Here is a 14,982-nt window from a genome sequence, read left to right as displayed (position 1 = left end):
TGGAGTAGAGGGGCGCCTGTCTGTTTAAGCCCCGTCTGTATGGAATTGAGGGGTGTGTTTTTTGTGTTCTTTCTCTCCCTGACGTCATCGGTACAAAACACGCCCCCCACCATGCTGCCTGCATGCTCAAGTCGCCTCTCTGATTGGTTGACAAGTACCAAAAGACACTACAATTGGTGTTCCTTACTAACCAATCAGAGGGCCGACTAGCGCGTGGAGGCAGCGTGAGCAGACTCTGCCTCCTCTCCACACTGCTTTATTTAAAAAACATATATATATTATGGTGGCTGTATTGGTGAATGCATTGAGTACTGTGCCGGACCTTGAAGCGCTGGGTGCCCGGGGCCGCAGCTAGGGGGACAGGACCGCGGCTGGGACGTGGAAGCTTTCAAGACCATGGCGCGGCGGGGAGAGCACAGCCCGGCCCCAGGTACAGAGGGGGAACTTGTGTTTTATTTTCATCTTCGCGGCTAGCTTCCGTAATATTTCAGTAACTAACTGAACTTACCATGTTCTAAAATGTCCGAACGGTACGCATACGTGATATCTAGAATAGTTCGAACATCTACCTGGTGGTAGACCTATTATACAGCAGCCATATTGGGATGGAATATATATTCGCAATTAAATCAGGATCAAAGCTGCTTCCCAAAGAGAACATTCTTCTTACCGATGTTCCTAAAGTCGATACTGCTAACTTTAATCGGAAAAAACGCTACACAAGCGGCCAACTCTAAGAGTAATTATTGGTTGCTTGTCTTTTCCTGTTGCCACTACTCCAATCTAAGATGGCCCCCGTATTCTCGCCATTCCGTCCCTCAATGCGTCACGCATTTTTATTGGCATCATAACCAGCTTATCAGACCGTAGCTTTTCCCCTTGTGCCGCCTCTTTTCCCACGCCTGCCCCTATGAGTGTAGGAGACAGGTGACTGGACTGCACTTCCTATTCCGAACATAGAACCTCCCCCTTTCCCCTGTAGCTACTGTGTAGCCCCCTCCATCCGTGACTGTTGTTGGGACTCTCTACCAGGCTCCCCTCCCCCGGCGGCCCCCCAACCCCTTGAATTCATGTGTCTTCTGTCATGAGTCCGGCCGGCTGCTCCCATGAGAAAAGCTTTAAGGTGGAGAACTGGATGCAGAACCTGCGAGTCATCTACCAGTGCTTCTTGTGGAGCGGCACCCCCGAGACCAGGAAACGCAAGGTGGGTTTTCATTGCACCCTGGCTTACTCCCCCCCGCACCCAGGCCGCGGCCTGGCCTCCTGCATTGCTTCACTTCCCTCGGCAGAGAAAGAAAGGGATTGCAGGGGAGGGAGGAGAGTTGAACATCCCAGGGGGTGGGGAGAAGGGGCCGGGCCGGAGAGAAGAGGAGGGAGATGTTATGTGCCGGGGAGGGAAATGCTCAATACGTTTAGCAAGAAGGAGGATTTGGGGAGTGCAGATACCCATGCATATGTATACATAGCATGTTTACATCCCAACGGGTGGTAGATGGCACATAGCAAGGCTATTAATATTTACACCCCCTCCCTCAAAACGATGTCGATAATTCTGTATTTTTGAAGCAGGCCAGCTACATTATCATGGAATGCAGTGTGGTTGATTGGGGCACCGAATTTGGAGAAGATTGACAAATGCTTGGGCCCTTTAGCATCTGGGGGTCTTGCTGTGCTTGAACAGGGACCACAGCACCCACAGTAGTGGGGGCGATACTTGCAAAGTGCTACTAGCAGCACATAGGATAGTGCAGGGGTCATGATGCATGGTGGTTAGCATGTGCAGGAAATATGTCTGGATATGATATGGGGATTGTTCAGACAAACGGGCAGATAGGACGGCACACGACATAAGGTAATTGTTACAGGCAGGCGTCCTCAGATGTGACAGACTCAATTGGCTTCGGTTGGCAGCCATCTGAGCATGAGATGTGTACATACGACAGGCTGAAATGATGATGTGGGTGGCACATACATTACATGTGTTAAACGCAGGGGACCATACGTGACTAGTGTATTACGGTCTGGAGTGTGTGTGTGTGGCTCTGTGTGTGTGTGGCTCTGTGTGTGTGTGGCTCTGTGTGTGTGTGGCTCTGTGTGTGTGTGTGGCTCTGTCTGTGTGTGTGGCTCTGTGTGTGTGTGCGTGTGTGTGTGTGTGTGTGTGTGTGTGTGTGGCTCTGTCTATGTATGTGTGTGTGTGTGAGGCTGTGTGTGTGTGTGTGTGTGTGTGGCTCTGTGTGTGTGTGTGGCTCTGTCTGTGTGGCTCTGTGTGTAGCTCTGTGTGTGTGTGTGTGTGGCTCTGTGTCCGCTAATACTCTCTACTACTCTCTAATGCTCACCTATTGCCATTGTAAATGACAATACCATTTATTTATGTTTTTAAAAAAACAAAAAATGAAAAAAATGCCATTTGCAATGCCAATAGCTCTAACTTTAACAAAGCCGAGACCATTGCATTGTAAATGCTTGTTCCTATTTCTTCTCCTCTATTTCCTCACATAACAATATCCTTGAATTTAACTATGCTGGGGGAGGAGCCAAGATGGCGACCGGAGCAGACCTGTAGGCTCCTGGCTCCGCCAGCCTTTCTCCGCCGTACCGATATCCTGGCTCAGATCCTGGCGAAATTGACGGCAGATTGGGTGCGACGCGGCGCTGATCCTAACGGTGCTTTCCCGGACCCTCGACCTGCCCGGCAGCCGAAGATAGCCGCTTCCCAGTCTACAGCCCTGGACCCCGCCTGCACGGGCTCTTTCTGCCGTGCCTCGGAGAACTGCTGCTGGCCGGAGTACTCGATCGGCGCTGGCTGCTGAACCACCGGTGTGATCCTCGCGAGGCGCTGCCCGTGCCCAGCCACCTGAAGGGATTCGAAGCGGATGGAGAGAAGGAAGCGCTCGCGAAGCTGCAGTGCCCCTTCGGAACGGCGCCTTTGTTTGAGGCTGACGGTACGGGGAGGGGATTGCTCGGCCATGTTGGATTGCCCAGGACTGCCTGACCCCATGCCTCTCTACCCGGGCTTGTCACGGGGCGCTTAGCCTGCACTGCGTGTCTCACTGGCACGGCACATAGCACCCCGCCAGCATTGAACGGGCGTACGCTAGTGCTTCATTTATCCTGGTGATCACCCCGGAGTTTTGCCATAATGGCTTTGCGTACTGATTTGTTTGGTGGGGATGTGCGCCCGTCCTCGCCAGCGGCCTGTGCTGCCCCGCCTGAAGTGAAGCTCGAGGTTCCAGAGACTCCCCCGGGACATGAGGCAGGGGCTACAGCCTATACTTTCTCTTGGTACCGTTCTGTCCGCCCTGTGCGACCTCCGTGCAGAAATGCACCACTGCTACGGAAGATTGGGAGGCAAGCTAGACGACATGGCGTCTGCGCTGCGGCGGGACAGTAACGCGCTGATCCCGCAAAGCTGCCACTTGCCTCCGCCTACACTTCACGGGGATACAGCGCTTTCTCCTGCCTGTTGGACGCCTGAGCCCGCTTCCTATGTTACTGGCGCCCAAGACCGCCCGCCTGACAACTCCGCCCGGGGTACTTTGTTTCCCCTTTCAGTGAAGATTGCTACATTGTGGCTGGATTTATTATCGTGTGTGCCTTGGGATCTATCTGCGGCATTGCTGGTTCTACCGACGGCTCCTGTGTTGTGCCCCCTGACTTTGCTGCCTAAAAACTCGTGCACTCCTGGTGTTTCTGTGGAACTCTCTGCTACAGTCGACGGATTTCCTGGTGACTTTTTACGGCTATTTTGTGCTCCCAAGTTGCTTTCGTTCTTTCTCTCGCCATTTTGCTTCTTTGTTCTACAGTGGGCGGGCCTCTCTCGGGGAGCGCATCTGGGGGTGTATCCACGTTCGGGCCAGGGCTAGGCTGCTTTCCCTGTTATCGGCTTCTTGGCTGGTTGACCTGGGTTTGGGATTGTTTTTTGCGTCCAGATTACTCGACCGCTGTAAATTGATGTTCCACTCCTGTATCTACCTTAATGCTTGCCGTCTATCCTGAACTTGGGGTGGAAGATGTATCAGTGGCTGGTGGGGACCGGGATGCCTGGAATTGATCCTCCTCCTGTTCTATTTGTCTTTGAGAGTCGAAGATTAGGGTGTCCTTTTCTCCCTCTCTATATCGGATGTTATTCCTTTTTCTTTTTCCTTCTCTTTCCTTTCTTTCTCGCTATATTTCGGGTTTATTGGGCGACAGACACACTGCTGGGGGGGGGGCAGGCCGTAGCCTCTGCATGCATGTAGGGTGGGGGGTTAGTAGTTAGTATCTAGTTATTATTTCTATGGTGCCTTCCTTTATTCCTATTTTTGATTTTCCCTTTTGGTCTGGGTCCATGTCTAGATTACTAGAGGTTAGGTGGCGGCGGGCAACGGGTGGGATGTGAGGGGGGTCGTCTAGCTGACTCTGCAAATTGCTGCCATGCTGCCCGGGTGGGACTTGACGGTTGGGTCGATATCCTGTGTACAGATTTGTAGCTACTGTCATGCTCCTCCCGCATGGATCCTTCCTTTTTGCTTCTCTTCTCTTATGATTCAGGACAGTACGATTTGATTCAATATCTGCATAAAAAACCTTTAAAATTAACCTTCACTGGTTCTGGGACATGGTATTACAGCAATTAATGTGTAACTCTTTAATGCTTGCTTAGGATGATGGGGTAATACTGTGTCGCCGTAACGCTTGCATTGGTGCTTCAACAGTTGTTGTGGCCGGCCGGAAGGTTGTAGGCCCGTATTTGTCCTTCTTTGATGCACAATAAAGGTTTTCAAAAATTAAAAAAAAAAAAAAAGAATTTAACTATGCTGCAATCTATCAGGTTGTTTCTGAGGCATAAGGTTTTACCGTAGATTCCTTACTTATGAATATTCCCAGAGGTGGCAGATTGGTCCAGGAAAGTTTATCCCTGCAGTAGCTCTCCATCCCCAACAGGGTTAGGTGGGACCTTGCAGCTTCAGTGCAACTCTGCCCGCAAACCATGACGTCTAATAGTTACTAACCCGCAGGCTATTATTTCGTGTTTCTCCTCACTTCATTGATGTATTATGGAGGTTTCTTTTGCTGCTTCGCCAACTACCTTTCTCTCAGCCTCTTGGCATTTAGTGTCATTGAGCCATGTCTGCATAGTTTTCTAGGTCTCGCCTGAGCCAGCACAGGCGCTGCTGTGGGAGACATTTATTAAGTGTGTTTTCACAGTGCTACCGCTTTTGCTGGCCTCAAGCTGCGGTTACGCGCGCGTGCAGGCGCGCAGCCGCCATCTGGCTTTTCTCTGTCATGGGTCATTAAGTGCATCGCTCGCGGGCACCCTTACAGCCTGCGATCGCGATCACTTTCACCTCCCTGGCTTCCTCTCTCTGCCCCTTTCCCTCTCTTTCTGCCCTTTGCTCCCCGTGTACCTCTTTCCTCTGTTTCTCCCCAGCTCCCTCCCTCTCTCTGCCCCTCTCCCTGTGCTCCCCCTGTGTGCCTCCCACTCCTCTGTGCCCGTCTCTTCCCGTCCACTTTCGCCAGCTCCCCATGGGCACTGATGAAGTCTTCAGGCCCCTGCGGCCAAGGATTTAGTCCTTACTGTCTTCTCGCTATAAACACCAAACATGTTACTAAAGGACGTTTTTTTGATCGACCTCGAAGAATTAAAGGCTGAGTCAAATCGTTGGAATTCACAACCCCAACGTCTGCAGCAAGGGTGGCGACCCACCTAGCACCCTTTCTAAGTGCATTGGTACCTGTTCAGTGCATAGTCCACCTTAGATGCGCAAGGCAGGGATGCCCCCCACAAGGACTTCCTTCTAAGCAAGCGTAGCTACCTGCAGCCGTAAGCCCACCCAAGACACTCATGGTGGTAGTGCCACACACGCGTGTGTGTGTGTGTGGTGGGGAAACTTTAATCATAAATGGTCCCAGGAGGCACCGCAGTGTCGGATGCACACTTTGCATCCACCTCAAAAAGCAAACACTCAGCGCTCTTCCCCTTTCCAGCTACAGAGTTGTGATTCCTCGGCGATGAGTCACCCTGGCTGTGAAATCCTCCAAAACCAGCCTCCCACCCAAGAATGTTCCACATTCCTCTCACAGTGCCTGGGCGCAGCTGCTGGGGCGCGGCCCGCTAACCACAAGCCATCTGTGGATCCCTGACACAACTCCCCTTAATGTGCAGGGTGGATGATTGCCCCGCACGTCCTGACTGTGGATCCAGAAGCTGGGTGTTGGAGCCCCGTGGCAGAGACTAGTTTCAGCAGGGCCGGCTCCATCTTTCATCTTCTTGAACATGATCAAAATTAACTCCACTGAGTTGGGTAATTACAGTCAAAACAAAACCCACATTTTACCAGACTCAGAACAGTGAGAAACTGAATAGGGCTTGGTGGATTTCGAAAGTTTGGACTTCACATCTCACAGATGCATTCCCCTTGCATTCTCATTTCCCTGTCTCCCCTAACGCGCGCAGACTCAGAAGGAGTCCATTCAGGCCAAACTGTTCCATACCAGCGCACCCCATTTATGACAGACGTGAGGCATGCTGGGATAGTGTGCTGTCCAGTGTCCGTGATACCTTCAGCCACTCCTGGCTCGACATCTAACAGCACTATTTATGCTCTGACTTTCAGCCCTTCGTAAAATGTTTTAAAAAAAAGTACAAGTCCCAGAATGCAATGTGCCACTGGCAGAGAAACCAGGACTGCAGACCTTTTGCACACTCATCTGTCGCGCGTTTCCCTGTTGCATCCCTCCAGCACTCTACACCCACAGTCACTGGGCAATCTGCTCTGACCTGCACCTCTGCCCCCCCTGCCCCGACTCGCAGGCAGGTCATCGCTTTACATGTCACAGAGATATTCATGACCGGTCCCTTGACAGTTATGCGGGAACCCCCCCCCCCCCCCTGAATGCCCAAGCTGTATATTGGTTCTTTCATAACTAGTCATTTTTAGCCAAAGCAATAATTCAAAACATGCCAGGTTAGGGTTGGGGGGCTCTGTTGCCTTTCAAAGTTCACTGCACGCTTTAAACTGCACTGCAAGTCACTTTCGAACCATTTTGTGGGCGCTGTACAGTCTTGCTTCAGCCTCCCATTGCTGCCTCTCTCAACGCTGCCTGCTCTGACAATAATTGCTGCTTCAAGGACTCCGCGTCTCCTGCTGCTAGGAGGCTCCGCCTCGTCCAATCACAGACCCTGGGCTAGGGAAGGTGCGTGGACTGGGTCAGTAACAAACCTCTGTTTGTTCTCAGCCCCGCTGGTGCCAGGCTGGTGGTCGACCTCCCTTCCTCCTGCTGGTGCCAACCTTTCAAGTGAAGCCACCCTAAAGAATACAATTTACACTCGCCTTCACACCCCGCCACTGCTGATATTTAAAACCCTGCAAAATTCCATCTTCAGGACAAGCATTGGCATAGCCAATAGGTCTCGCCTTTGGGACCTTATAAGTGTTTAGCCATGCAACAGTTCATGTTGTTGCACCAGGGATATTGTGCTGGATAACTAAATACTTATAAGGTCCCAAAGGCAAGACCTATTGGCTATGCCAATGCTTGTTTGATTTCCTTGCTCAGCCTGGCATTGCCCAACGGAAATGCCTGTCTCTATTGTTGATATGCTTTTACATCTTGGCCGTCGAGGCTTCAAAAACCGCAGCTGTTTACTTAACCTCATCTGTTCGGGCCTTCCTTTCTCTTTCTCATGATCTCAGACTAGGCACCTGCTTGAGCTTATTGTATGAAATAGAAAAAGTCCATACTCGAAAGTTGTATATCCGAGGGTAAAATATTGCATCATGTCTTCTGTCTGCGTGGATGCACCACTAACTTGTGCTGGGAAAACTCTGGCCGGTTGAATCTGTGACTAACAGATTATTATCATTATTTTTTTACAATGAACCCTTTCTGACTCTGATTTACATGTTTGTATGTTTCTTTGCCATTTTTTATGATCTAATTAGGCCCTTATAGAGCCCAGTTACAGTTCTCGTTGGGCTCTGATGAAAGAAGAGTAGGGCTCTGAAGGGAAAGAGAAATTTAAGTTAATAGATTACTTTTCGGTGTTGTTTATTTGTAGGAACTTCCACAAGCATACTTTCTTATCGACAAGCCATAAAAATATGATTAAAAATCTAAAGCAAGGTAACTTCTCTTATTTATTATTTTTGCTTGTTCATAAATCGTCAGTTCCAATCTAAAGAATGGTCTACCAAGCCTGGCCTGACTTAGCACATACTCTGATGGGACATTGAACATGCCTTTCTTATGACCAGGGGGTCTGTACTTTTATCTCACCTGACTGTCTGCTCCCATTGTATGTGAATGTTCCTCGCTGCAGGCTGTACATAGTTTAATTTTCCTTTCCATTTTACCTCATTTAGTTTATCTCCTCGTATTTTTACATGGGCTGCTGACTACAAATTCATATACAACCTGCTACCTATAATGCTACATTGCTGCAGAATACAAATGTATATATTATTTATTTGTATAACTAATGTGCATATGCCGAATCTGTATCTCCATTCCGAGGTTTCTGCTGATATAAGTAATTTTTATTTACCTACTTTTATCTTCATACTTTGTAATTGCTGTGCAATACCAATTTATACATCTTTCTTTCTTCCTCTATCGTACATAATACACAAATGCACATCACAATCCAGATGTCGTAAAAGTTGTCTGTCTTCAAGATGAGTCTTGTTTTAGGACGCACTCTGACACTTCGGAGTTTAGTAGCAGCCTAGCAAAGAAATTAAAATCTAATAAAATAAAAGCCACTGGATATTGCATCTGTGGTCATAGTTTGTTTTCATTCCCAACTGTCTTTGCACTTTAGCCCACAGTATTCATTCTTACACCTTCATCGGTGCAGAGCTCCATGGCAATAATTATTTTAGTATTTGGGTAGCTAGTATCCATGTGGTAACGAAGAAACAGAGCTCTGGGACCAATTAGTAAGAATGTGTTTTCCGCTTGCTAGAGTTAGTTGGAACAAGCAGTCATCTCATGCTTCAAATGGTCAAGCTCTGTGCTTGTCGTTGATTGTTGATGATGTGATGGCCATCCTAAAAGTTGTTCTCATGGTATTTTAATGTTTGCCTTTCTCTTGGTTTTTGCTTTTTTCTGTCGTCAGTTTTCAGTAGGCTTCAGAGTTCTGCTCACGGGAACTCCAGTTCAAAACAGCCTTGAAGAACTGCACTCGCTTCTCAGCTTCATTGAGCCCAGCATGTTTGCCCAAGGTCAAGTTCAGGAATTTGTTCACCGTTACCGTGGGATCGAAAAGAACACCACAAAGGGTAAGAATGGTTCAACTTGTCTACGCTTTCAAATGATGGTAAGTCGGACGCTTTAAAAGGCCGTCTAAAAGTTGAAAAAATATTTTAATACATCTCGAGCAAATTGGCACTGGGCGCCCTCTGTGCAGTGCTTAGAAAGGGTATAAATGCGTTGTGTATAAAAATATGTTATAATTAGTTTCCAGGTATTTGAAGGTATTTTAAGAAGCAGTACAGGCCTGCCCTATCAAACTAAGGTTAGCAACTGATGAGAACTAGGGCCCCAATTAGTAACGTTTGGAAAGGAGTGAGTTCAATTTTATCTTCACATTTCTGGTGGTATATGATCATCGCTTCCGAGATGAACGTTTGTTCTCCTATTTCCTCTTGAACCGATAGATTCCATTTGGCGTATGATCAGGTATCACACAAGTAGTCACTCGTGACTTTTAACCCCAAGCTACTTAGCATTCTGGGATTTATCATTTTGGGTTTTCCATTTTAGGCATGATCCTTCAATTCCCAAAATCTAAGGTAGTTTTGTCAAAAAAATAAATTAAAAAAAGAAGTGGATTGGATTAAAATGTCAAACCGAATATAGGACTCTTTAGTAGCTATGACTGCCATACGTTAGAAGGAATGATGTACCTCTACGTTACTCTGTAAAACAGATATTTCTAGCTTTCTGTGTGTTGCTATATGGTAACAGTGCTCCTTATTGAGTTGCAATATTCTAATAATCTTACACTTCTGTATACTTTAACCTATATTTACTAGAGTCCCACCACCCCAGTGTTGATTGGATGCAGGCCGGTTAGTGATGATTAAAGCACAACACTGTGGAATTTAATTAGTTTGCAGGCACATTACATTTTTGTATCTGTAGTTTTTACATTAGTTCGCATTATCTGAGACAACGGATTTACAATAAAGACTTTTTTAGTGATAATTTATTAGTAGCATAACTTTTCAATTCTACTCCTTTTATTGTGCTTTTTGATGTAGCTGGAGAGCTTCATAGCTTACTGCAACCCTTCTTGCTCAGGAGAGTCAAAACTGAAGTAGCTGTCGATCTTCCTAAGAAGACTGAAGTTGTGGTGTACCATGGGATGTCAGCCTTGCAAAAAAGATTTTACAAAGTCATTTTGACTAAAGATCCAGGTAAAAAGCTGTATAAAAAATGCTGCATAATTTTACAATAAAAAGTTATAGAAATTGAGAAGAAAGCGTGGAATTTTCAAATAAAGAACACGTTCTCCTGAAATTGGTGTGTTCCTTACGCTGCATTAAAAAGTCAGTCTTTCAAATAGGGCAACGTTAAGCAATTAGCTTCGCCAGTGCGTGGATCTAAATGTCATGTGCAGCTCCCAAACACTGTGCATGCCCTTTACCGCTGACTGGTTTCTGAATAGAATTGCAGTTTGCTATGCGAACTACGTAGTAGCGTGTTGGGCATCGCAAGTTGTCCATTCAAAGGAGGTTACAAAACAACATACCTAGGCTGTGGGGTTTTAGGTTTAAACCTATAATAACTGATAAAACCCCACTGAAAGAAAAATAGCCCTCACCGGTGAAAACATATAAACACTGAAAAAACACCTGCACAACCACAAACTAAATGCCATTCAAAGAAAGGAAAAAGAGAGTGAATGAGTCATTTTTTTCTTCCCGAAGGGGTCAATACAATGTAACTTTATTATACAAGCTAGCAGTAAGAAAGACTGACTAACATTATTCTGCTTGAGTTTTGTGGATGCCACTAAAATATTGTTTCTTCTTCCTTTTACTTTTTTCAGTTTTGTGGCCTTTGGTCTAAAGATGTAGGGTTTAGTTTCATGTTTTAGGTCTAGTTTAATTATTTTATAAACTGTACAGAATCAGGAAATATCAAACTCATATTTGATATTTTGGCTGCATTTGATTCTTTCACTGATAGGTATAATGGCTGGTTTCATAAAATTCTTTCCTAATATGTGTCATTACATTTACCGACAGAGAACGGGTAAAAACCCCTTAATACATCATACCATAGTTTCTAGTGGGTCAGTATTGATATTAGGTGAATTTCCAACACCTCAGGCTTTAAACATTCAATGCAAGGTATAGTGACAAGTATATATATCACCAAACATCTGGGATAGTGGTGAAAACATGACACCAGGCTTATGGAAAACATTAAACGCAGTGTCACTTGTAATGCTCTGTAAAAAAAGGGTATTTCCAAGTTCAACAAAGATTGGAGTGATATTGTTTGTATTTGCAGTGATTCAGCTACGTATATAAAAATGTTGTGTGATCACCTGTCAAAACTGATACCCGAGTTGAAGTGATTCCCTGTAGGAGATCCTTGCCACTTGTTAGATGGTATGCTGAAAGCATCTTTACAATCTTCAGAGGTAATGAGGGATGCTATTGACTTTTTAGTCCATTCTGGTGCACTGTTTTCTTATGCACGGGAACTAAAACGCAAATATTTATCATTTTGTGCTTTATGTGGCATCAAAGAAAGAATCATCCCAACTGTGTCTATTAGCTGATGGTTCTCAGCCCAAGGGGCTATGAATGCTGAGAGGGCATTTTCACAGAAGTTTACATGGGAAGGAAAAAGCGAGCACACATGACCCAAAGACTCACCGAAGAAGTATTGTATGGTGTACTAAAATATGATTAATTTGCAAAAATCTATTTGGACCTCACATACACTATAAGTACACTGTCTATATACCATGTTCTTTCAGTTCAGAAAGCAAGCAATAATAAAAGCGAAACGTTCCATAAACACCAGAAAAAACTTTTTCTTTTGTTTTTAGTGGCACGAAAATGTGTAACCACTGATAACAACTGTTTTTTAGGATATTGAAAACACTGAAAAAACCCCACCAGAATTTACCAAAAATAGAAACTGAAAACAGGAAAGCCTAAACATACCTAATATATATTATTTAGGCAGGGACAATTTTTTAATTTTTTATTTCAGTAATTTTTTATTGAAAAGAAGAATTGGCTGTGAATGCAGGGATGGAAGACTGAAAGCGACAGTAGTCATCAGTCACTGCATTGGCTTTCTCAAATAGGACCGTTTTTCTTTTTTTTAAGCAGGTATATGAACCACTGCCTAAACATTGCTTTTATCTTTCAGAATCAAAAATAGGCGAGGGATGGCATTATTATGCTTCCTCATTTGTGATTTAGAAAGAATTGGTGATGACCTTTTATGAGGTGGAATATTTGTAATTATTAAAAACCCTCTTGTGGCTGCAAGTCTTGTGATTTTGTGAATCAAACCGTTTGCAACTGCAAAAGGACTGTGTAAATGTGGCCCTTAATGTATGTATTTGGGGCAGGCTTTTTTTTAAACGTATGTATAAGTCTTATTTATTAACACATTCTCGAATGTTTACAATATATAGATTCTATCCAACACATGTTTCATCTTGTCAGTTAAGACATTGACTTCTTCAGGTTTAGAAAAGACTGACAGATATTGCAATCAGTCTGTATCAAATATTCTTCCCAATTCTTCCCACCAATTAATATCCTTTTAAAGAGAAGATCCCAAATCAGCAATTGACTGTGAGAGCGGGACAAAGTCACCTCACTCGATAGAAGTCTAAGTCAAAGAAAGTTGTCCCTCCTGCAGACCTCTTGCTGCCAGTTTTGCAAGATTATGATTTGATGTTCTGCATAATAGCAAGCCTGTCAAAACCCCATCTTGCCTAGTGATCTTCCCTGCTTAGTTTCAAAACTGTTAGGAGTTTTTTTCTCCGGCATGCCTTCCCGATTTGTCTTTTATTACACTGCAGGCAATAGAAACATATTTCCTCCAAGTCACTAGCAACCGTAGTGACCTTGATGGACATTGTATTTGCCATCTTAGAATCACTCAACCCGCTGTATTTGTGATTCGTTTTCTGGAAGGAATTTGGACTGAAGTTGGCATCCATATCTAGTCATCCTTGGAAATACCAAACCTTTTGCTCACGTCCCTGTTTCAGTCGGCCTGGTCCTCCTGGACCAACCTTTTGGTCTTTTATGGTCTCTGAGATTTAAAGCATGGATCACAGCAGTGCCTGCTCCATACAGTGTGGCAGGGTATACTCAGACATGAGTCCCTTTCTCACTGCTCCATCAGGATTCAAGCAAGCCGGGCCGAAGAGGCTGAAATGCCAGAAACCGGTCCCCGGTAGCTTGTCTCCTTTCTGGTGAAGAATTGGCATGGTAGTTTGGTCTGCCCTGTTCCCATGATGCACTGGGCCAGGGACAGACTAATTTGCATATAGCCAGGTTCTGAGCTGGGATGGGGCAGTGAGATAAATAACGGTGATGGATCAAGCCCTGATCTTTGAACTGGGTAAGAGTGGTCTGCTTAATTCAGACACTCTGTTCATCACCACCCCCTTTTCTGTATCAATTTTGGCCACTATAGGTGTGGCAGGGTATACTCAGACATGAGTCCCTTTCTCACTGCTCCATCAGGATTCAAGCAAGCCGGGCCGAAGAGGCTGAAATGCCAGAAACCGGTCCCCGGTAGCTTGTCTCCTTTCTGGTGAAGAATTGGCTTGGTAGTTTGGTCTGCCCTGTTCCCATGATGCACTGGGCCAGGGACAGACTAATTTGCATATAGCCAGGTTCTGAGCTGGGATGGGGCAGTGAGATAAATAACGGTGATGGATCAAGCCCTGATCTTTGAACTGGGTAAGAGTGGTCTGCTTAATTCAGACACTCTGTTCATCACCACCCCCTTTTCTGTATCAATGTTGGCCACTATAGGTGTGGCAGGGTATACTCAGACATGAGTCCCTTTCTCACTGCTCCATCAGGATTCAAGCAAGCCGGGCCGAAGAGGCTGAATTGCCAGAAACCGGTCCCCGGTAGCTTGTCTCCTTTCTGGTGAAGAATTGGCTTGGTAGTTTGGTCTGCCCTGTTCCCATGATGCACTGGGCCAGGGACAGACTAATTTGCATATAGCCAGGTTCTGAGCTGGGATGGGGCAGTGAGATAAATAACGGTGATGGATCAAGCCCTGATCTTTGAACTGGGTAAGAGTGGTCTGCTTAATTCAGACCCTCTGTTCATCACCACCCCCTTTTCTGTATCAATTTTGGCCACTATAGGTGTGGCAGGGTATACTCAGACATGAGTCCCTTTCTCACTGCTCCATCAGGATTCAAGCAAACCGGGCCGAAGAGGCTGAAATGCCAGAAACCGGTCCCCGGTAGCTTGTCTCCTTTCTGGTGAAGAATTGGCTTGGTAGTTTGGTCTGCCCTGTTCCCATGATGCACTGGGCCAGGGACAGACTAATTTGCATATAGCCAGGTTCTGAGCTGGGATGGGGCAGTGAGATAAATAACGGCGATGGATCAAGCCCTGATCTTTGAACTGGGTAAGAGTGGTCTGCTTAATTCAGACACTCTGTTCATCACCACCCCCTTTTCTGTATCAATTTTGGCCACTATAGGTGTGGCAGGGTATACTCAGACATGAGTCCCTTTCTTACTGCTCCATCAGGATTCAAGCAAGCCGGGCCGAAGAGGCTGAAATGCCAGAAACCGGTCCCCGGTAGCTTGTCTCCTTTCTGGTGAAGAATTGGCTTGGTAGTTTGGTCTGCCCTGTTCCCATGATGCACTGGGCCAGGGACAGACTAATTTGCATATAGCCAGGTTCTGAGCTGGGATGGGGCAGTGAGATAAATAACGGCGATGGATCAAGCCCTGATCTTTGAACTGGGTAAGAGTGGTCT

At 46.0% G+C, this 14,982-nt stretch overlaps 1 protein-coding gene across 2 annotated transcripts in view; it reads left to right on the top strand.

Annotated features, from left to right (window-relative positions):
• Positions 1–14,982, top strand: part of CHD1L (chromodomain helicase DNA binding protein 1 like) — a 392,592-nt gene that overhangs the window by 83,143 nt on the left and 294,467 nt on the right. For both annotated transcript variants that reach the window (XM_086934085.1, XM_086934086.1), the window contains exons 7-8: positions 9,101–9,263; positions 10,248–10,403. In XM_086934085.1, the coding sequence (XP_086790211.1) occupies positions 9,101–9,263; positions 10,248–10,403 (319 nt within the window). The remainder of the gene's footprint in view (positions 1–9,100; positions 9,264–10,247; positions 10,404–14,982) is intronic.

This window comes from Lissotriton vulgaris, chromosome 8 (assembly GCF_964263255.1).
Source record: "Lissotriton vulgaris chromosome 8, aLisVul1.2, whole genome shotgun sequence".
NCBI lineage: Eukaryota > Metazoa > Chordata > Amphibia > Caudata > Salamandridae > Lissotriton > Lissotriton vulgaris.
This window is presented reverse-complemented; position numbering and strand designations above follow the sequence as displayed.